Source organism: Crocodylus porosus, unplaced genomic scaffold, assembly GCF_001723895.1.
Source record: "Crocodylus porosus isolate Cpor-Errol unplaced genomic scaffold, CroPor_comp1, whole genome shotgun sequence".
Classification (NCBI taxonomy): domain Eukaryota; kingdom Metazoa; phylum Chordata; order Crocodylia; family Crocodylidae; genus Crocodylus; species Crocodylus porosus.
In genome coordinates this window covers 47,962,698-47,985,702 of record NW_017728947.1, presented here as the reverse complement: position 1 = coordinate 47,985,702, position 23,005 = coordinate 47,962,698, and the positions used below count along the sequence as shown (strand labels likewise).

Here is a 23,005-nt window from a genome sequence, read left to right as displayed (position 1 = left end):
AGGGGCCAGGGGGCTCTTGGCAGAGCCCCCCATGCAGCACAGGGCAGTTGGGATCCCCCACCCCCCCATCTGGCAGAAACCAGTGAGTGGGAGCTTTTTTTCTTTTTTTAAGGTGCTGGTACACTGGGGCTGGGCAGAGTAGCCATTGACAGGGCTAGAAGAGGGCGGAGGATGGGGCCTGTTCGATTTGGAGGTTCGGCTGATTCAGCAGCAGCCAGATCTCCTAATCAGATCTGGCTGAATCAATTTGGGACAGTGATTCAAATCACTGAATCAAATCACTGTCACCCAAATTGGCCGAATCTGATGTGAATACTAGTTGCTTTGCACAGGCCTAGAAGCTACCCCTTCTTTCCAGGGATGGAGCATACTGCAGCCACAGCATTCCCAGGTACTTCTGGTCTAGTAGCAATAGGCTGCGTTAGTAGCAATAGGCTGCTTTCCCAGAGGCCTTCCTCCTGCATACTAGTGCAACAAGATTTCATAAATTCACCAAGCCAGAGTTCCACCACCTCCCTGAAAGGCTTTCCCCTGCCTCAGTAAAACTGTGACAGACTGCAGCTCGCTCCAACAACAAGCATTCGTCTATGAATCCTGGATCCCAGATTCCTGAGAACTTTGGAAGTGATAGATTGGGGCTGATATGTTCCTTCAAACTCCCCCCTCATCTCACATTCCTGAGAAGGTGACTGTGGATTGGCCTATATTGGCCACATGTCCTGGTCAGACTCCAAGCCCCAGGATTGGGGCCTATTATTTTTTGGACAATTGGGGTCACATTTAGACCAATGGTTTTTAGCCTGTGGTCCATGGACCCCTGGGGGTCTACAGACTATGTCTAAGGGGTCCACAAAAGATTACTATGATCAATCAAAAGTATGTGAATACCCACACTTATAATTTGAAGGAATACCCACACTTCCATTCAAAATTTCCAAAGAGGTCCACGAATGAAAAAGGTTGAAAACCACTGATTTAGACTAAACTTTCAGCAGGAGCTATGAAAAATGATTCATTTCTTCCCATGACTTATCACTGTCATTTTCATTTCAGCACTTATTACCATTGTTTTATGATTATTACTAAACTGTTACTACTTTTTATCAGCCCGTTCAATGCTGTTGTTTTATGACTATTCTAAGCAATGACTATTTTTTCATTACAGCATTTTATTACTATGACAGTGGCATATTACAGCAATTTTCAGGCATAAAAGAAACCTTGATCAAGACAAAGTGGAATACTTCAGACCAGGCAGGAGACATACCACATATATTATCACTCTAAAATAACTCAGGTGGAGCTTTTTAAAGACATTAAGATGGAAAGATGTGGGAAAATGTAGAGATCTGTCTGTTTTCTCTGAAGCCCCCAGATTTCAGCATCACAAAGGAGAAGAAAAAAGGCTTCTGGAAAGGTCAGGCCTTTCTTTGTACTGGGTTGAATAATATTAGTATCTTATGTCCAAGGGATTCCCAAGTGATTGGAAAATAATGGGCCACAGGCACAGCTGTGCCTGAGCTTTGCTTTTGTTTCTGAAGCAAGAAGAGAGGAGCAGATGTCCTTCTGACCCCTGAAGCTTTAAAGCTTCAGTCAGTGGTGGGAATCATGCAGCAGCACAGGTTCAAATATCAGCAGCATATGGTTGACATCAAGCTCTCCATTTTTTTTAATGTGAAATGTGCTGTGCTGTTAGTGTCTAGATGAAAATAGTTGGCAGGAACTGAAACTGAAACAAGATGGTACCATAAGTCTGGCTAAAGGGGGCTGGCACAGGAATCAGAGAGGTGAAGAGTGGCTGACTTGGAGTTTGTGAGCACATCTACACGTGCTATTGATGCACATGAATAAACTCCAGGGCTTATTGTTCCCGGGCACTGCATCTGCACATGCACCCAGGAGTGTAGCATACTGAGCTTGATTAGAGAAGCCTTGGCTGGCAGGGGGCACAGGGGGTGAGCCTGCAAGCCCAGGGCTGTTCCCCTTGGCTCAATGTGTTGCAGAGGGGCTGGATAGGGCATGAGGGTGTTTCAGTATGGGGCTAGCCAGCAGGCAGCCCTCACACTGAAGCACCCTTGTGCCCCAGCCAGCCATGTCAAGCATCTACACATGCACTGTTGCAGAGTAAATACAAGTACTTGTACTCCTACTGTGGAGTTAATTAATCTACTCTGGCCTAATAGGAGCACACTTGTATTTGTGTGACATATGGTTGCTAATTAGTCAACTGCACAATATATATCTCATGTAGATGTGCCCTGTGTGCAGTAGTTTAACTAGGGGTGGGTCATTTAGAGGGCAGGCAAGAAGGATGGCTCCTCCACCCTGGGAAGTCTGCTCCATAGCATTAGCAGCCCATGCCATGTCAGCAACCGATGTAGCAGCTTGTGTGCCATAAGACTCTTCGGTACTCTGCACCCTACCCCCACCCCACCCCTCTCCCCATGTCTGCTATTGGACATCTCTGCCCATAGCACACAAGTCCTAGTTACACCTGTCTGTTGGTGTTCATTTGAGACCTCCAACTCTCTGCTGAAGCAACAGAAAGCCAGGTGAGGGGCAGGTCCTGCCAACCGTAAGGACACTACTGCTTACTGACATGGCACGTGGCAACATGGGGATGTCACTAGTTACAGGATCCTCAGCACAACAAAGTGGCCTGATTCTAAACAAGGGTGTTGCAGTACCTGTAATGCCTGGTGTCCCGAATGGGCCGATCGCTACTGAGCTTGTCACTTTCCAGCTGGTTGAAAGCATGTTGACGGTAAGGGTCTTCTCCAGCCTTCAATAGTTTTGAGGACAGGTAAGCCTTTTCATCAAAACCCCTCCGGCTGCTCTTCTCTCCTTGAGGAGCTCTTGTCACCTAGAGCAGAGACAAGACTCAGAGTGTGCTAGAGAGGGGTAGATTGGCTTGTAGGAAGTCATTTCAGACATGCACATGAAGACAGTTCATGTAAAGCCTCTGCAGATTCTGGAAAAAGCCAAAGATTTAAGAGGGGGGGAGAGTCAAATTTCTTTCCACTTCACAGAGAGGCAAAGCTCTAGTTTGGAGAGATCAGGAAAGAGTAAGTGGATTGGGGAACAGGACAGCAAATGAAATTCAGTGTCGACAAGTACAAAGTAATGAACATTAGAGGAAACAAATTGAACTACTCATGTACACTGATGGATTCTAAATTAACTCTGACCTCTCAGGTTAAGTATCTGAATGTCACTGTGGACAGCTCAGTGAAGGTGTGTTCAATATGCAGAGATGGAAAAGATAGCAAGTATATTAGCGCATATTAAGGACAAAATAGAAAACACCACAAGTATTATAACACCATCATACAGAGATCACTGACATATTCTCACCTTGAATACTATGCTAAGTTTTGTCAAACAAGTCTCCCAAAGGATGAAGCAGATACAGAAGAGGGTCAGAGATGGGGAACAAAAATTCTCAGAGGATTGAGAAGAAACTAAGCTTCATACTATTTAGCTTGGAGAGGTGAAGAATAAAACAAAAGAGGGACATGGTAAAGTTGTAGACAATGCTGAATGTTATAGTGAAGATCAGTCAGAAAGGGCTATCCAATAAGACTGAAAAGCAACACACTTATCAAAAGGAAATTATTTAACACAATGCCTAATTAACCTGCTACATATAGCTTGATTTTACATTTCTACAAGTGCATACACACTAACAGTCTCTGTTTTTAAACAAATATTTTATAAATTTCATTCTCTTCAGCCAAAATGCTAGTCAATTCTAATATACTTGGGGGGAGCTGGACCTGTCTTTCCACACTCCTGATAGGTCTGCATTCCCACAAGCTATAAGTGATTTTAAGAGCTTAGTAGGATTCAGACAAACATTCATTATTTATATGGTCAGTTTCAGTTCCTGGTTTTCAAGCACTAATATGGGGCTGTTAGGGAACGCTCTGTTAGCTGCAAAGAATTTTGAAATTCTTTTCTTATTTTTAAGTTTCCATTCATATTAAGCTTGATGAAACTTATACCCACACAACCAAAAATATGGCTGAAGTTCCAGGCCTCAATGCATTAGACTGTGTCTTGCAGTCAGTCAATGTCTCTAAATTCAAGTCTTGGAAAAGTAACAGCTACTTTAATTCTCTCTCGCTAGAGATATGAGACATTGCAATCGGACTGGCAGTGGCAACAGATCTCCCAGAGCCAATTACTGTAAAAATAAATGGTTACAACTAATTCATCTAGAGATCATGGATCTCGATGTTACTTTTTAAATGTCACGTGTGTATTTATATATAAATACATTTGGAACATTTGCAGCCAGGAGCATTTCTAATCTTTCACCCTCTTGCCAGCATCTTTTCATCCCTTAAGAATCATTAAAAGCCTGGCCACAGATTCTCTGTACTCTCAAAACTTTCAGGGAAATAAATAGGAAATCTGAAATTCCACTGACTTCAGTAGGAACAGGAGTGGATCCAAAATAGTAGCAAACCCACTGGAATAGGAGATCTGGCTTGTGCCTTCACCTAGCATGGTAGTCAGAGGCAGACTTATGAGTGGGCAACATAGGTGACTGCCCAGGGTGCTGTGGTCTGAGGGGTGTCAAACACACACGAGCAACATGTACTCACAGCTCTCCCCTGGCTCTGCCCCAGCCCAGGTGATCCTCAACCCCAGGCAGGAGGAGCAGTGCCCAGCTCAACTAGCCCCCTGCCTCCAGCCACTGCTCAGGAGGAACTGGGCTGGGCATGTGCAGGCAAGGTGACATCTGCTCCAGTCCACTCACCTTGATCCTGAACAGCAGCAGTGGTACCTCTCCACCCACCTGTCTGGTGTACCATGCCACTCCACCTCCCTGCTGGATGGCACCCTGTGCCACTGCCTGCCTGTCTCTGCCTGCAGCAGCACTGACGATTTAAGGCGAGGGGGTGTGGAAAGGGCACAAAAATACAAATTTGCCCAAGGCACCATTTTCCTTAAGGATGGCCCAGACAGTGGTGTTCGATCTTTCTGGCACATGGACTGGACGAGTGAGGCACAGTCAGTCCATGGGCCATACATGGCACAGGACCTTGCAACAGGTCAAATACCATACATGAGGTCCAGGCACAGACCACCCCGGTGAGCTGGCCTGATCTGGCCAAGGAACCATGTCATCCAGCCCATGGGTCTCTCCACACAATCCAAAAATTTAGCACTGGGGGACAGTGGCAGTGTTAGTGGCTGAGGGGCTCCCAAGCCTTTTCTCATCTCTCACAAGAGCTTCTTCAAGATCAAGGCTGTGTTAATATGCATCCCGAAAACCTATCTCCCAGGAAGCCCTACTGGGAGACCGGTTTACTCAGCAATTGAAGACATTCCAAAACATGAGGATCTTTATAAGCCTGGACACCTTCATAAGCCTGATCACAATGCAGCTCCCAACAGTATTACCACAATGAGAACAAAGCACCTTTCAAACATCCTTCCTGGAATTCTGATGCTTCACTAAGACGTGTTGCCATGTTCATCATCTCTGAATTCAAAAGATATGCAAAGCTGGAGCCAGGATCTGCATGGATTCAAATGATGAGAGAAACACCTATCATGAGAGGAGGGTTTAGCAATAATCTACTACTCAGGGGATGGATAAGATAGCCTACTAGAACTTAGTGGGGGCCAAATGGCTTGAGAGTCTTTTTACTTGTTCTCTATCAATGCTAAAGGTGGCTTCTGCAGAGATTAAGGGTAAGAAGCCATACCCCGCTCTTTTGCTGCTCCTCTCTCAGAACTCTGGAAGTACCTTGGGGGAATATCAGCTGTTCAGGTTGTTTTAAGGTCCTACTGTCCTCCCTTCCCTCACAAGTTAATTACTCCCTTCAAAACAGCCTAAGGAGAGCTGCTGAATTCAACCAACTAGCAATTTTTACTCATCCATCAAGGAAGCCAGTACAAATACATTTAAGAGTTAGGAATATTGATACTGATGTTTACAATATGCAGCAAGTACAGTTAAGTGAAAATTACGTAATCGTTATTCACCCAAATGACCCATCCTGGGCACAAATCTGAAACTCTTAACAGCATTTGTGGGAACAGAAATGGACTAGTTCCTTTCAACTTGTGCTGGGCAGATTATTCTCATCAAGAGACAAAAGGAATGTGCTACACAACAGCAGGAGTAAAGATGAACAGGTGTTGGAAAGCCGAGTGTCTAGACGAGGGATTAGCAAAGTCATTTTTACATAAACTAAGACCTGCCCCCAAAACTGCCCAAACCATCAACTGAATTCAAATACTAACATTTTGCAAGATTAGAAAAAGCACATAATATTCCCTTTATCATTCAATATTTCTCCTTGTTACATGGATGTTCTTCATGCCAGTTCCAGTCATCACTGGAAGTGCCATGGAGGAAAGGTCATGAACAGCTGGAAATCTGGAACCTCTACTTTTCCAGTGACATATAGATATAGAATCATAAAGAATTAGGGTTGGAAGGGATCTCAGGAGGTCATTTAGCGCAATCTCCTGCTCAAAGCAGGACTATTCTCAACAAGATCATTCCAGCCAGGGTTTTGTCGATCTGGGCCTTAAAAACCTCCAAGGATGGAGATTCCACCACCTCTCTAGGTAACCCATTCCAGAGTTTCACCACCCTTCTAGCATGACAGTTTTTCCTAACATCCAGCCTGAACCTCCCTTGCTGCAACTTGAGACCATTGCTCCTTGTTCTGTCATCTGCTACCACTGAGAAGAGTCTAGCTCCATACGTTTGTAGGATTGGAAGTTGGTAATGAAACACATTTCAGATACATACCACTGAGTACCATCTTACATCACCACATCTAAAAACATGTGTTCCTACCTGATATTAGGGGCCAGCCTCTAAAAAACAGTGATTGAGAATTCAAAATACACTTTTTTGCAATAATAACAATGATGGTACATCAAACCAGGTTCCTGGCAGACCTCCCAGACATGAGGCTTGATTAATTAAGGTGAGTAAAGCACACCCCCAGCTGATAGTCATGCTAAGGTTTTCAAGCAGTGTTTTCTATGTGGTAGGAGGGGTGCTTGGCAATCCTTGCCCACCCTCTTTGTAGACATTTGTACAAGCTTGTTAGGACCACAGGGGTTCAAACCTAGAGTAACTTAGCTGGCAGGCAGAGGCTAAGTCCTCAGCACCATCAGGTAGCTGGTCATATACCAGCCCCAGCTCAGCCTGGTCTCTCTCATGAGGACACTGATGCAGGTGAACAGAGGAATCTATAGGAACTCCAAGATCCTGACAGAGGGACTTGTCCCAACAACATCGCTCATGTGTGTACTGCTTAGACTTTTGCCTTGCTCCTGCCTGACCCCAGCCTTGCCATGGTCCCTGTCCACTTTGTTTGGATCTTCCAGCTCTGATCTACCTTCTGCCCTGACCATGGCACTGCCTCAGCCCTTGGCCTGATGACTCAGACTGCAAGATACCTGGTGTGACCCCAGCTTGCCTACAGTAATTCACTGTCTATGGCCCATTTGATCCTGACAAAGCTAACAAATGAAAAAGTTTGTTTTCCTTTTTTTTTTTAAGCTCATTGTCATGGTTGCAGCAGGTGTGCTGAATCAGAGAACATAACATGGATTTGCTGTGTGTCTGCCCCAATCAACATGCTTTGGCCAGAAGAAAAGGACTATTCTTCTCCCACAAATGAACGTGCAAGCACATACACACACAACCTCACACAAACACACAACCACATACAAAGCCAAAAATAATTGCCCTGCCAAACCTCTCCCTCTCTGTGACTTCCCCCCTCCCAACTATTTGTTTTATTAAATGAGTTCTCAGACTACAGGAATTGCCAGTTTCACTTAAACAGATGCTGCTATGGTGACCAAGAGGCCAACCAGCTGTTTAAAGCAAAGCCATGGGCCCCCCACTAGCAGTTTCTTGAGAACAGTTGTCAACATGGTGCAGCAGGAACAGGATCAGAGAACGTCTGTGAAGGCTGGTAGCTCTTTAAACCCTCATTGTTTTTTTGCAATACCAGCTTGCCACAAAAGAGTGGTTATACCTTTTCATTTTGTTTGTGCATGTGATATAAGAGCTTGCCTCCTACACAGCACCACAAGACTAGAAAGTGCAGTTCTGACCACTGGAAGATTGCCAAACCCCTCAACTGCACCATTTCCTCACCCAGCACACATCACTGAGGACATAACAAAAGAAAGCATGAGATAAGGTGAGGGACCATATTGTGTGAAGCTGGCTGTCTCTTTTGTAATGGCTTGTTGGGCAACCCTTCAGCAATACCTGGTACCATAATTTACCCCACCATAATTTACCAGGACCTGGTCATACAAACATGACTTAAACCACTATCCTTTTTCATCTCCCAGACTTTTACTAAACACATCCTGACTGGGCCTAGCATTAATGTAACATGAGGCTGAAAACAGAACTACTCTAAAGCAAAATACAGCTCCTTGGCCAGATATGGCTCAAAGAGTCCCATCATCCAGCCCCTACTTTTGCCCCTAGGTCTTGGAGTTGACCCACATGCCATATAAAGCACTTGCTCTGGCCATTTCAGTCCTGCAGGGCCAGATGAGTTTGATAACTCAAAAGCCCCCTCTACACAAGCAGGTAAACATGCAATGGGATCTAATGTGCAATCCACAAAATTGTCAAATGTGCATGCCAGGAAATGTGACTGTGGGATCACAGATTAAATCCCATCATATCTTATTGTGGGTGCAGGGAGGAGCCTGATCAGGCTCCCCTGGACTGGCAAGAAGCAAACTTCCGCAGCTGGGACTTCCCTCAGTGGGTTTCACATACCCGTGAGCCTGGGAGATCACAGAATTGCAGTCTCCCCAGGGCCTGGGGTTTTATGCATCCCTGAGCCTGGGAGATCAGGGCAGTTGCAATCTCCCAGGCCCCGGAGTTTCAGACATAGCTGTGGGGCCCACAGTCAGCAGCTGCTGGGCCAAGAGTCCCCTCAATTGCAGGACTCCCAGCCCCATCTGGGCAGGATGCACCTCAGGAGCTAAGACAACCCTGCTCACATGCAAATTAAAGCTTGATAGCAACCAGCTATAAAGTTAGTACATATTTTCAAGGTCTAACTTTATAGCTATTTGGAGCTTCTTATAGCGTGATAGCTACTTTGCACATGTAGCTGGTTTAAGGTAATTGCACAATTAACCTGTTAATTGTGCAATACCTGTACCATGTAGAAAGGGCCTAAAGGCAGGCAATGGGTAATATTTTATACAACTCTTTTATACATGGAATGGAAAACAAAAAATGAAAAAGAATCATTAAGGAAATTGCACATACACCAATCTACAGAGATATCCTGGCTTCACTGAGGTATGGACATTCTTCCAGGATTTCCCCCTTAGTATTAATCATTGGCGATGTATAGGGGTGCGTGCGGGTGCATGTGCACCCCTTGAGATTAGCAGTGCACCCCTTGTAAAAAGCACCGCCAACACTGCCTGTAGCTCCTGCAGGCAGACGGTGCTTGCCACCTCCCCTTGCCACTGACACTGCTGGTGGCATCTGCGGGTGGTCCCCGATCTCCGCTGGCTGCAGTTGGCGGCATCTGCGGGAGGTTCCTAACCACCAGTCAGTACTCGCCACCCCGCCACTGACAGTACTACAACTACATGTGGGACCTCACTGCTTGCTGCCGATAGTGCTGCCGCTGCTGGTGGGAACTTGCCATGCTCTCCCAGCCTCCGGGGGCACATGGCATTCATGGCATCAATAAAGCTCAGAGTAAGCATACACCCAGGAAATAGAGTTAAATTTCAACTTCAACCTCCAGGCTAAAACTAAATCCCATATCCTGACTGAAAGGTGATATGTAATGGACACATGCTCATAGATTGGTACAAAGAACTCAGAAATTCTTAAATGCTGAGACTGGAAAGGACCATTATTAATATGATGATCTAGTCTGACTTCTTGCACGTCACAGTTTCACCCAGCGATTCCTGCATTGAGCAGCAAAACATCTGTTTTGACAATAGCATAGCATTTTGATAGTCATCAGCTCTTATAGATTCACAGATTGTAAGGGGCTGGAAGGGACCTCACAAGATCATCGGGTCCAGCCCCCTGCACTAGGAAGGAAATACTACTGGGGTCAGGTGACTCCAGTGAGGTGACTATCCAGTCTCCTCTTGAAGATTTCCAGGGAAGGTGATTGCACCGTCTCTGGAGGGAGTTTATTCTACAGTCTGCACATCCTGACTGTGAAGAAGTTTTTCCTAGTGTTGCATGAAATGGTCTTCCAGGAGTTTGTGGCCATTGCTCCTGGTTTTCCCCAAGGGTGCCCTGGTGAACAGTTGTCCATTGAGCTCTTGATGTATTCCCCTGACATACTGGTAAGCTACTACCAGATACCCTCTCAGCCTGCTCTTTTATATGCTGAAGAGACCCAAGTCCCTCAGCCTTTACTCATATGGCTTGCTATGTAAGCCTCTGATCATACAGGTGGCTTTTGGTTTAATGAGTTCAAGCAATTAATTTAAAAAAAATGTTTCAAGAGTTACCTTGTTAAAAATGCACCCCTTATTGTCATTTCAGTTTGCCTAGTTTTAATGGCTTCTTGCCATTGAGTTTTGTTCTGTCTATCAGACTTCTTCCCAGGTAGAGAAGCTTGAGTTTAAGAACAGTTTGAGTTATGTATCAAGGAGCCTGAATGAGACATAAAATAATAGAGAAGTGGCTTACCATCATGTTTTTTCTATTACACCCTTTCCTTTTTAACTTCTCAAGATTCCTTTCTAGAGGGAGTCTAGTTCACACTGATTTGGGATATGGTAGCTGCTGCATTAGATAGTATGCTGCTGTCATGTCCACACAGCCAACTGCCTCTTATGCTAATCTGAATCCCTAAGACAAGGGTTTTCTCCATATCAAAGCTCAGCAGTGTAGACAGGTATCTTTATATTCCTTTGTCCCACTACTGCTGGGCCCTGTAGGATACATAGCAGAAACCAGCAGAAAATAATGGGGTTTCTGAGCCAAACTCATATTTCTCAAGATTCCCTACTCACTATGCCACTCTCCATTGCTGTTTGTCTAGTGGCACCATTCTCAAACTACTACAGGCAAGCATGGAAGAATCCTCATTGTGAATCTTCAGTTGCTTTTACAGATGCACTTGATAGTCACTATCGGATACATTCAGCTTTGCAAGCCAGCCACCATATTACTGAGCAACTTCTGCAAGGATTTTGGCAGTAGTAGCAGAAGCTGCTCAGGATCTTTGCTCCCTTGTCCATCCTCACTCTCAGAACCCAGTCCTCTTCCCCCTACTCTTGGAGCCACATACCTCCCCCCCTAGTCTCCAGCAGGATTTGCCCTGGGTGCCCAACTGGTTTATTATGCCATTGGTGCTGTCATCAAACCAGCCAGGGGCCAAAGATCTGTCACTATCGCTCTCCATTTTTCCCATTCATACCTGCTTTTGCAGGGTTAAAGTGTAACAGTCCTACAAAGTCTGCTGTCCTCCCTGTACCGCTTGCTAGGACATGATCCTCCCAGGTAAAAAGCAGAGAGTTGCTTTGCCCTATTATTCCATTGTGCTGCCATACCACAACCAGGCCTGTAACAAACAATTATTTCTAACCTGTAAGTAGCAAATGGTATCTACGTTCACGTGCTACCTATGCTATAATCTCCTCTCTCTCTAGGTGTGAGAAGCTGTTGTGGAAATTATGATGAGATTAATGTTATGATCATGGAATTGTTGCCTCCCTCGGGCACCTTGTGCCGTAGCCATGATGGTCCAAGAAATATGTAAGAAACAAGGTTCCTTGTGATATCTTTTATTGGACCAGCCATGTAGTTGGGAGATATTAGGCAAACTTTTGGCCACAAAGTACCATAGTTCAGATCTGAAGACCTCCTGACAGTCTGAAAACCTGAAGAACCTGAAGAAGACTTGGAGACCGTCTGAGGAAGGTAACCCTACGGAAAGGCACTTTGTGCCCAGAAACTTGTTCTGACTTCTTTCCCAGTGATACAGATGATCCAATAAAAGATCTCATCAAAACTCCCTGGCTCTTGCAAATGTGGAAGGCTGTGTTTTTGAAGCAGTAACAGCAACCAGAGAGAGAGAAAGACTGTAAGACACAACAAAAGTAGAAAGTAGTTGCCACAAAACAAACATGCTTCCCTAAAGATATTGAAAACAATGTAAAAAAATAAGCTATTGAATGGATTCTGTGGAGAAAGGACTTAGCAGTGTTTGCTAGTAATTAGAGCCGATCAAGAATTTTCTGGCAAAACAGGTTTAAAATGGAAAAATGCTGACTTATCAAAACATATATTTCACAGAATCTTATCAGTTTTGACAAACTTCCAGTGAAACACTGACAGATTGTATTGAAAACCTGCCTGGTTTCCTGCTTGCTCACCTGACAGTCTGTTGGTAGTCAGGACTTCCAAACACTGCAGCTCTGGGGCATCCTATGCTTCCAGGCTCTATGATGGAGCCTGTAGTGCAGCCTTGAGAAACCTGGGTGACACCAGGCTATCTGTCCCATGGACAGGTTACGGGGCACACAAAATGTATTTGAACATAAACAAAAAAGTAAGGTCATGTACAGAATGTGACAGTTCCCTATTTTGCATGAGACATGACCTGGGACACATAGGCACTGTCTTTAATTACCAAAGATTAAAAGAAACAGTTTTGATAATTGATTCAGAGCTAACATTCTTCAGTTCTGATACGGTTGCTTCTGTAACATCTCAGTCTGTGCTTGGCTTTCTGTAAACTGAAATAACCAGAGTAAGACTTTACAGTTAGGGCGCTAGGATCTGGAACCAACTTCCAAAGGAAGTTAAAGACTCCTGGGGGTCTTTAAGAGGAGGCTTGATACCTACCTGGCTGGAGTCATTTGAGCCCAGTTTTTCTCCTGCCCAGGCAGGGGGTCGGACTTGAAGATCTATAAGGTCCCTCCCGACCCTACTTCTATGATTCTATGGTACCCATATGCCACTATGCGGAGATAAAACTGAGGCAGAGAAAGGGGCACAAGTAGAGGAAGACACACCCCTGCTTCTAAGGAACATTGGTGTTTCCTTGAATTGGGTTTACTCAGTGCAATGCTGTTTTGGGGTGTATGAAACTTGTAATGGCTGCAAAACTGCGGTGTCAAAAGATCCTTTCTAGAAACCTGTGCAGAGCTGTCCCCAGATCTGCAGCCTTGGCACGCTGACAAGAGAGCTCTCCCAAGTATCTGGAAATGTCTGTCAATGCTTGGAAGTAGTTGTCACCATGTAGAAGCTCACCACTCCCAGTTGCTACTTAATACTTAACCAATTTGGTATAGGTAGACCCACTACTGGGAACGTGGCAACAAATATGTATGTACCTCCTGCTACTCAAGAGGTCCTGTTGCTTCATGTCATGAAACTTTCCACTCCTCATGAGGTACATGGTGGCTTTGCATACATGGGACCCCCAGTTACATTAGGACCCTGTAACAGGATGGCGTCCTTGGGGTCGCCATGATCTCCCCTAACACCCCCTTACCGTGCCAAGTTAGCCTAAAGAGCACCCTCAATTCTCGCCCGCCATGTCTTTGCTGGAAAGTGAATAATAGGGAGGCTGCCTTTCCGTCCTCTTGGACACGGTTTCCTGCTGTACACTGGCCCCGTTCTGTAATGGGTGTTTCGGTGCACCCCAGCCTTATGGGCTATGTGTGGCTCCAACCACCCCTTTACCATGCCACAAGCCTCACTGATGAAACTGACGTTCTTTGGTCTCGCTCTGCGCCCTCCCTCGCGCTCAGGCTCTCCGCAGCCCTGTCTTGCACTGCGCCTCCCTCGCGATCAGGCTCTCCGCAGCCTTGTCTCGCTCTGCATCTTCACTGGCACTCAGGGTCAGTGCACCCCAAAATGCTACACCCTCTCTGGTGCCAGGCTCCCCACGCTACCGTGGGTCCCCTATGAGGCCTCCTCCATCCCCTAGTAGCCACATCCCTTATAAATCTTTACATATGCTACACCCCCAACTTTTGCTTCGATGAGTTTTCTTAACGTCCACCACCTGACCTGCCTAGGGATGTGTCCCTCTTTGGGTGGTTGTTCCCTCCTCCTCATCTCTTGCCTCTTGGTCCAACTTTCTTTTCTGTGTTCAGCTGATCCCCTTTTTGCAGGGATCTCCTTTGACCCATATTGTCCCAGGCCCCGGACCACCTGTGTACAGTCCTGGCAAATTGAGCGGGAGGTCCCATTTCTTGTGATAGCCTGTTCACCCTTCCCTGTTGTCCCCACATCTACCAGGTCTCCTTCCCCTGGCTGCCCCCAACTTAGCCCTATAATTCTTTCCTTGGCTTGTGGTCTAAATAGTTTTCCCAGCTGACGTCTTAGCTGGCTCATCTCAATCGCATGGTGCTTCTGCCAGTGGTCCTATCTCCGGTTCCAACATTCTAGGAGTGCTGTCAGGGCCTCCTTTTGTAAGGTCACAGGATTTTTCCCTACGGATCCCTCCTCCAGGGTGCTTTTCCCAGGCTGTCCTGGTCCAGCCTCCTCCCTAGGATCCTCTGGGCCTAGGTCTCTGGGGAACTTCCCTGGCTCGACATGCTTCAGATTCCTAGACCGAGAGGCTTCTAGTTGTGTCTCTACTTCTTTCAAGGACTCCTTCAATACTTCTATCTCTTGGTATTGTTCTTGATATTCAGACTTAGCTGCCCTCACATACTCTGCAAGCTGGGTTCCCAGAGTCTCCAACCTTTCCTGCAGTGTGTCCGTGGTCTTTAAGGTTTGTGGTTTCTGCCCTGCTTCTACAAGGTTTGTTATCCTTATTTCGTCTGACACCTCAACCCTGCCCTGGGTCTTGGATTTTCATAGCCCCCAGGTTGCTCACTGCCCATAACCTTTCATTTTCAGTCTCCAATGCCTGAATTTCTTGCCTCATAGTTCGTATTTCAAGCTCTAACTGCCCCCTTTCTGCACTTGTTCCCACTTCTTTAGCTAGGCTCTCTTCCAGGAGTGTTTTAAGGGAATGTACCTGTTCCCCAATTTGGTCTTTTTCCCCCTCCACACTTTGTAACCGGGTCTGTAACCTATCGTTCTCTCTCTTCCTTTTCTTTAGCTCCCCTTCCAGGGACAGCCTTTGTTCATACAAGGTCTCATAATTCGCCATGCAAATTCTCATCTTTTCCATCTCCTGCATGATCACTTTGTCTGTCACTACTGCCTGAGTATGGTTCTCTAACAGCTTGTCCTGCATCTGCTGTGCAAGGCCCTCTGCTTGTATACTCTTCCGTTGCCAGCTCTCTAGCTCCTCCTGCAATTCCCTGATCCAGGACTCCTGGCTACAGACTTCCTTTTGAAGTACTCCTATCTGGCCTCTTGCTACTTCTAATTTCCGTAGCACCTCCTTTTGTTCATCTCTCTGCTTTGGGCCGGCTTCCAGAGACCTTGACCCCCATCTTCTCATCTCCTCCTGCATCTTTTGCAGCTTCTCTTCCCTCTCCTGGCTCCTCTGAGCCCCCTGGGAAAAAGCTGTTTGATGGCTCACATCTTCTCTGCTTCTACAGCCACTAGGCACCTGATCTCTTTAGATCCTCCCTCCTTAGAGCCCGCCTGTAGCCACAGCTCAAACACAGTGGCCTTTGCCTCTGCTATCTCTTTCTGGGCCTTTGCTACTCCGAGCTCCCACTCTAACCCGGTGATCTTCTCCTCCAACTCTTCCCTCACCATTTGCCAGGTAAAGTTGTCCTGTCTCTGGCCTCCCGTGTTTCTTGCCTGTGCCATAACTACCACGACCCTGTCTTTCTGGGTCAGGGCCTCAGTTTTACTCCCAAAGGTCACTGGCAATGGGGATTCCTCCGTCAGCCCAACCTTACGAGCTGTGGTCCCCCTGCCTTTCTATAAATCCGTCCTTAGTTATTCTTGTTCGTTCTCCCTCCTCTGCACACAGCTAAGCTTTCCTGGCCAATGCACCAATGTAACAGGATGGTGTCCTTGGGGTCGCCGTGATCTCCCCCAATGCCCCCTTACTGTGCCAAGTTAGCCTAAAGAGCACCCTCAATTCTTTCCTGCCACGGCTTTGATGGAAAGTGAGTAATAGCAAGGCTGCCTTTCTTGGACATGGTTTCCTGCTGTACACTTGCCCCATTCTGTAATGGGTGTTTTGGTGCACCCTAGCCTTGTGAGCTATGTGTGGCTCCAACCACCCCTTTACCATGCCCCAAGCTTCACTGATAAAGCTGACATTCTTCATTCTTGCTCTGTGCCCTCCCTGGCGCTCGGGCTCTCTGCAGCCCTGTCTTGCTCTGCACCCTCCCTGGCGCTCGGGCTCTCCACAGCCCTGTCTCGAACTGCGCCTCACTGGTGCTCGGGCTGTCTGCAGCCCTGTCTTGCTCTGCACCTTCACTGGCCCTCAGGGTCGGTGCACCCCAAAATGCTGCGCTCTGGCGCCAGGGCCCCCACGCTACCATGGGTCCCCTATGAGGCCTCCTCCATCCCCTTATAGCCTCATCCAAGCCACTGATCAAAACAACAAACAAAACACAAGCTCCTGGGCTATAACATAAATTCAAGCCGCTCAGCTACAACATTATTCAAGTCTCCCCAGGGGTATTCCATCCCTCACCAATGTCAGAGGCTGTACCTGCAGTCAGGCCTCTCCCCTTTGCTTGCTCTGGAAGACATCTTTCCCCATGGGCTGCTGGCAGGGAACCCCTCCTGGCCTCAGGCCTGGGATTTGTGTGTGAGCCAGGTCCTGCCCCTTCCGATCAGCTGACCAGGTGCAGATGCAACCAATTCCCTCATTAACCCATTGTCCCAGCAACCTGCACCTGGATTCTTATCTCTACTCCCAGAGTAGCAGGCACCTTAGTGCCCTGCTACAGACCCACATTCCTATTCTTTGCTTCCTGCACCAGGTTTATGTATGTAGCCCAGATATACATGGTTTTGTACTCCCCTCTCCAATTGAGGGAAGTATTGTCAGGGCAGTGCATTGTGGAGGGACACAGCAGCCCAGCCGCTGCCTCCATCCCTGATAGAGTCAGGCTCAGTCAATCAATTACTTAACTATATACAAATTTTTATTAGTACAACAAAACTATTAAAAACCATTACTTCAACTTATTCACATAAACTATAAGGCACTGTCTACAAATATAACAAGCAATCCTTAGACTACTTTGGTGCCATCTAGAGCAGGGACCCCACTCCCAAGGCACCACTACAGGAAAGGAGCTGAGGGAAAAGAAAAGGAGAAGGAGACCCCAAAGACTCCTAAGCATCACCTATCACTGAAGAGTGGCCTACATGGTGCACCCCTGGCGTCCCTCCCCTGTGAGGACCCTCTCTCCAGGGTTACTTCCATTCCACAGTTCCAGAGGGTTTCCTCCTGTTCTCCAGGTCAAGCTCTGTTCTCTGCCAGGCTTTCCTGCCGCCCAACTCTGATGCCATTGGCCCGGCTTATGGCCACATGCACCGCTGTGTATAGTGGGCGCTTTGCCTTTTGCTAGGGGTTGGAGGCTCGGGCAGCCTTGTGCAGCATTGGGGCTTGGTGTGTTCCTGGACCCTCTATGCAGCATCACCTGCACTGAGCTGCTGCCCTGTGCCATTAGCAGCTGTAGATCCGAGCCACTTCAAGCGGCTCCCAGCAGCTCTGACCCTCCATGCAGTGCCTCCTGCACCAAGCTCTTGGCCTCGTGTGGGGGTTGGGGACCTGAGCCACCCAAGCAGCTCCAAAGATCCTGCTCCATGCACCAGCCTGTGCACCGTGTCTCTGGCCACACACCAAAGGTTGCAGACCCAAGCCACCTCATGCAGCTCCCAAGGTCTGGACGCCATGTGTTGCACTGAGCACTGACAGCCTAGCCGCTGGAGCTGTCTGCAACTCCCTGCTGATAGAAGTCTTCAGGGGCTCTTCCAGGCTCCTGCTGAGCAGCTCTCTTCAGCTCTTCTAAGCCCTGCTCTTTTCTCTTCTCTGTCCTAGATGTGTCTCCCTCGTGCTGGGCACACAGCTCCTTTTATACTCTCCAGGGCTCCACCCCTGAAGTCTTCCAGACCTGACAGTGTTGCAGTCTTCAATCAGGTCCAAAGGAGTTTTCTCCCCCTCCCCTCAGGAAAGGGGAATGACTTCATTTCTCTTGCTGCCTCCTGTTTAGTGAATGGGCTCCACCAATCAAAACAGCACAATCTCAAGCCTGGGACTCAACCCAAGCTCTGAAAGGTAAGCCCGCTACATGTACATGGAAAGGAGGGGCTTCTCCTTTGTGCTCCCAGACCTAGTTGTTGGCAAGTTTAACATGCAAGGTGGCTTTGTAGGAGTTCAGGCAGCTATAATTTTTAGCTGCCTGAACCCTCCTTTAATGAAGAGCGGTAGATTTACTCTCTCATCTACCACTACAGGCATGACCGCTATTGTCATTATCCATATTACTCTAGGAGACACTTTTTATCCTCTGATACTTTGGTGACATGTTAGTGGACATGTGGACTGTAGTTGAACTTTTTCTACCTCTTAATAACTGCAGGGTGACAGAAGCATGTGTGTAGGAGACTGAAGGCAAGAAGGCATCTCCATCACATATGGAGACTAGTGGCTGCTGAACAATGCCTGCTTTGAATTCTAACTGTGTGCTGTCTACCACAAAACATATGTGAGTAAGAGAGAGAGTCTAAGTGAGGATTCAGGCACTATGAACAGTCATCAATATGTGCCCTCCAAAAAGACAAACATTAGGGTCATGTGTGTTTCTACTTTGAGGATGGAAGACTTTTCTTTTTAATTCCAGTGCACATATGGTTTTCATATTGCTTTGTTTATCTTTTCAGAGATTATTTTGCAAAACTATCACAGCTTATTGTATGAAAAATATTTTAACTATGGCAACCTTGCCTTCAGTGTATAGGGCTTGCTTTATTCATGCTTTGTTTAATCTCATAAGGAATGTTCAGTGCCGCTTGGGAATGATGCTCTTATAGAAAGTGTGTAATGAAATGTAAATAAAAATTAACCAGGATTAAATAAAAACCATTCATTGGTTTTTGCACAAAAGTGCAAGTGTAAAACACAGAGATGAGAGATTTTTGTTTCTATTGTCTGTATTATTGCACAACAAAAATAACACAGTGGAAGCAGTGAAACAGTTTGAAGGATCAGTTCATACAATGTTGAGCGTTGAAGCTGACAACCATTGGTTGCCATGGATTTTCCGCTTGGTCACCTTTCTGGAATCCTGAGGGCTGTAACGTTGGGCAGCCATCCCACACCTGGGATGGAGGAATTAGAGACAGGCTCCCAGTAGCCTCAATCTTTGATGTTCTGTGGAAGGAGCTGTCGTTGGGGGTCCTTGTGGCAAACTCCCTCATGCAGTTCCTAGCATGCAGGGTCAGAAGGACCGGAGCTGTGCTGCTGTGCTTTTGGGGACAAAAGGGGAAGCTTTGATGAAGCATGCTGTTTGTTTTCATCTTGGTAAGAGGTCTCTGCATTTCCTTACTCTTCTCCATTGTCTCCTGTCCCAGGTCACTGCAAAGTTCTGCTCAGTCAGCTCCCCAATCACAGGGACATTGCTAGCTTTCCACATATGTTCCATCTTCTTTTTAATCCCTGTAAAACTCACTCCTATGTTGTATAGCCTTACTTCCAGAAGGCCACTTGGAGTCTAGTAAGCATTTCCTCTTTTATTCTTCAGCTTTCCCCTCTCAGATTTACCAGATCTTTGGCAGTCAGTAGGGAGAGTGCACTTAATCTAGCCTGCTCAGATGCAGATCCTATGGAAGGTGAGAAAAGTAATAGCTGATTTTTGCTCTTCATTTGGTTTCCATGGCATCAAAGAGAACCTATTCACCCTCTTCTCAGTTCTGAGATGCTATCCTCACAATCTCTTCCCAGAACTGAGTGACAATAGCATAACTAGGGGTGGGTAACAATAGCATAACTCGTGCCCTGGGCACTGATGCAGAGGGGATGCAGTAGCTGCTGCTGTTGCAATAGCAGTGGCCGTTGCTGCCAGCTCAGTTGCCACCACCCCTGCCCAGGGCACAGACACTGTTCATTATGTTGGGAGACTGTGGAGATGGTAAATTTTTCCACCTTGCTTCCCATGTACCTCAGCAGCCTGCTGCAGTGAATAGCTACTGCAGTTCACAGCTGCTCTGGAGATTCACAGCTGCTCTGGAGAGTTTGTCCACAAGCTATTAGTTTGAAGGTCACATTAGGGGGTGGCAGGCAAAGCTTTTAGGGACACAGGAACCCAGTTAGCAGTTGTACTTGCACCTCTACATGCAGTCTGGTGTGTTCCAGAGGCTGGCTACTCACCAGGCTGGTGGGCTGGGGAATAGATCCACTTCAGGATATTCTTGGCTGCCTGGCATCCATCTGGTCTCTTGTGTAACAAAAAGGTCCATGCTTTCAGCCAACTTTTTGTGGCTTGAGTTCAATGTCATCTGTGTGATTGCCCTATCAGTGGCTACCTCCAAGATGTCTGCCAAAAGCTGTGGTTCTGTAGGCATCCCATGACAAAAGTCCTGTCCATAATATAGGATAGGTGGCATATACCAGGGACCACTGTCCATAATATAGGATAGGTGGCTATATACCAGGGACCACTTCTGATACTTTGTTTTCTTATAAGAACATCTTGTATCTTTGCTTTCAATCTGACATTTCAAAATTTACCAACTGTGACCCCCCACTTAGCTGTCTCTTTAATGACAGCCTTATAAAATACCCTTGTTACAATATTTTGTTTCTCTGTATCATCACTTCTTCCCAGCAAAACGAGAGATCCAGGGCTTTGGCAAAGCTCCAAGCAGGTAATTGAGGCATGGTACAGCTAGTGCAGTAATGTTAGCCCCATGCTGACCCCAGGATCTTACAAACACAAATAAACTAAACCCAACAAAGGGGCTAAGGCCATTCCGACTGGATGCATGATTCCAAAGCAGTACAAACCACTGCGGTAAAACATACCAGTTAGCCCTGATGGGAGAATGGTGTCCAACACTGTGCACCATACCAATGCACACCCATAAAATAAACATTAGTACACATTAAATTACCACAGAGCAAGCAGACAACAGTTTTAAAATGGAATATAGAATATGCATGCTCTCATCATTTAGTACATACAAAGAACTGCACTGTACAGTCACGGGTCATTTCAAGAGGCAGAAACTGAACCTAGCATGACCTGTTCTCCCCCCTCCAACCCTACATAGACAGGCGTCAGCAGGTATGTTTAACCATTTTAGACTTCCCTCCTAGTCCCAGTCTCTGTTTGACTTTTTAAAAATATTTTTGCTAAATAATAAAAAATAGTCACACAGAAAAAGGAAGAAGATATTGCATCACTTTGCATACAATAAGTGAAATGATGGTCTGCAGCAGCAGTGTCCAAGCTATAGCACAAGTGGCACGGGAAGATTCTGCATGTGGCACATGGCAGATCAGGGAGGGGGATAAGTGGCACAGCTGGAAATAGGATAGGAAGCAGACAGCAAAGCAGCAGATCAGGCAGGGGAAAAAAACTGGAGAGCACTCAGGGAGGGTGTGGGACTATATTGGGGCATGCCTGCTAAAAAGGTTGACACCCATTAATCTGCAGCATGCTTTCCAGCTGGATTTCTTTTGCCCAAGCAAATAATTCAAGAGACAGAAAGTCTACCCCTCTATCCTTATAGAATATTAGAAAATTAGAGTTGGAAGGGACCTCAGGAGGTCATCTAGTCCAACCTCCAGCTCAAAGCAGGACCATCCCAACTAGATCATCCCAGCCAAGATTTTGTCTGGTTGGGTCTTGAAGACCTCCAAGGATGGTGATTCCACCACCTCGCTGGTTAACCTGTTCCAGTGTTTTACTGCCCTCCTACTGAGAAAATTCTTCTTAATATCTAACCTAAACCTCCCTCACTGCCACTGGAAACCGTTGCTCCTTGTTCTGTCATCTGCCACCACTGAGAACAGTCTAGTTCCATCCTCTTTTTAACCCCCACTTCAGGCAGTTGAAGGCTGCTATGAAATCCCCCCTGCCCAGTTCCCTCAACCTCTCCAGACTAAATAAGCCCAGTTCCCTCAACCTCTCCTCGTCAGTCATGTGCCCCAGCTCCCTCACCACTTTTGTTGCCCTCTGCTGGACTCTCTCCAATTTGTCTACATCCTTTCAGTACTTGGGGGGGGGACCCAAAACTGACCACAGCACTCCAGATGTGGACTTATCAGTGGTGAATAGAGGGGAATACTCACTTCTCTTGACCTACTGACAACACACCTACCAATGCAGCCCAGTATACCATTAACCTTCTTGGAAACAAGGGCACTCTGCTGGCCCATATTAAGCTTATTTTCCACTGTAATCCTCTAGCCCAGCCAGCTATCCCCCAACATGTACTGGTGCATGGGATTGTTCCATCTTAAGTGCAGGACTTTGCACTTGTCCTTGTTGAACTTCATGAGATGCCTTTTGACCCAATCCTCCAATTTGTCTAGGTCACTCTGAATCCTTCCCCTACCCTCCAGTGTATCTACTACTTCTCTCAGCTTGGTGTCATCTGCAAACTTGCTGAGGGTGCACTTTATGCCATCTTCCAGGTCACTGCTGAAGACACTGAACAAAATCAGCTCCAGGAACAACCTCTGGGACACTCCAATTGATACCGGCTCCCAACTAGACATTGATTCATTAATTACTATTCTCTGAGCCTGATGCTCCAGCCAGTTTTCTATCCACCTTACAGTCCATTCATCTGGCCCATACTTCCTTAGCTTGCCTGTGAGAATGTTTTATAGTTTCATAGTTAGTACGGTCAGAAGGGACCCGAGCAGATCATCAAGTCTGACACCCTGCCATGGCAGGAAAGCGTACTGGGATTAAACGACCCCAGCAAGGTGATTGTCTAGCCTTGTCTTAAAGACCCCCAAGGTAGGAGCCAGCACCACTTTGCTTGGAGGTTGGTTCCAGATCCTAGCCGCCCTGACAGTGAAGTAGCACCTCCTGATGTCCAATCTGAATTTACCCTCTGCCAGCTTGTGACCATTATTTCTAGTTACTCCTGGTA

General features: G+C 46.6%; 1 protein-coding gene across 2 annotated transcripts in view; it reads right to left on the bottom strand.

The window, feature by feature from the left end:
• Positions 1-23,005, bottom strand: part of GALNT16 (polypeptide N-acetylgalactosaminyltransferase 16) — a 149,781-nt gene that overhangs the window by 53,201 nt on the left and 73,575 nt on the right. For both annotated transcript variants that reach the window (XM_019552007.1, XM_019552006.1), the window contains exon 2: positions 2,688-2,863. In XM_019552007.1, coding sequence (XP_019407552.1) covers positions 2,688-2,863 — 176 coding nt within the window. The remainder of the gene's footprint in view (positions 1-2,687; positions 2,864-23,005) is intronic.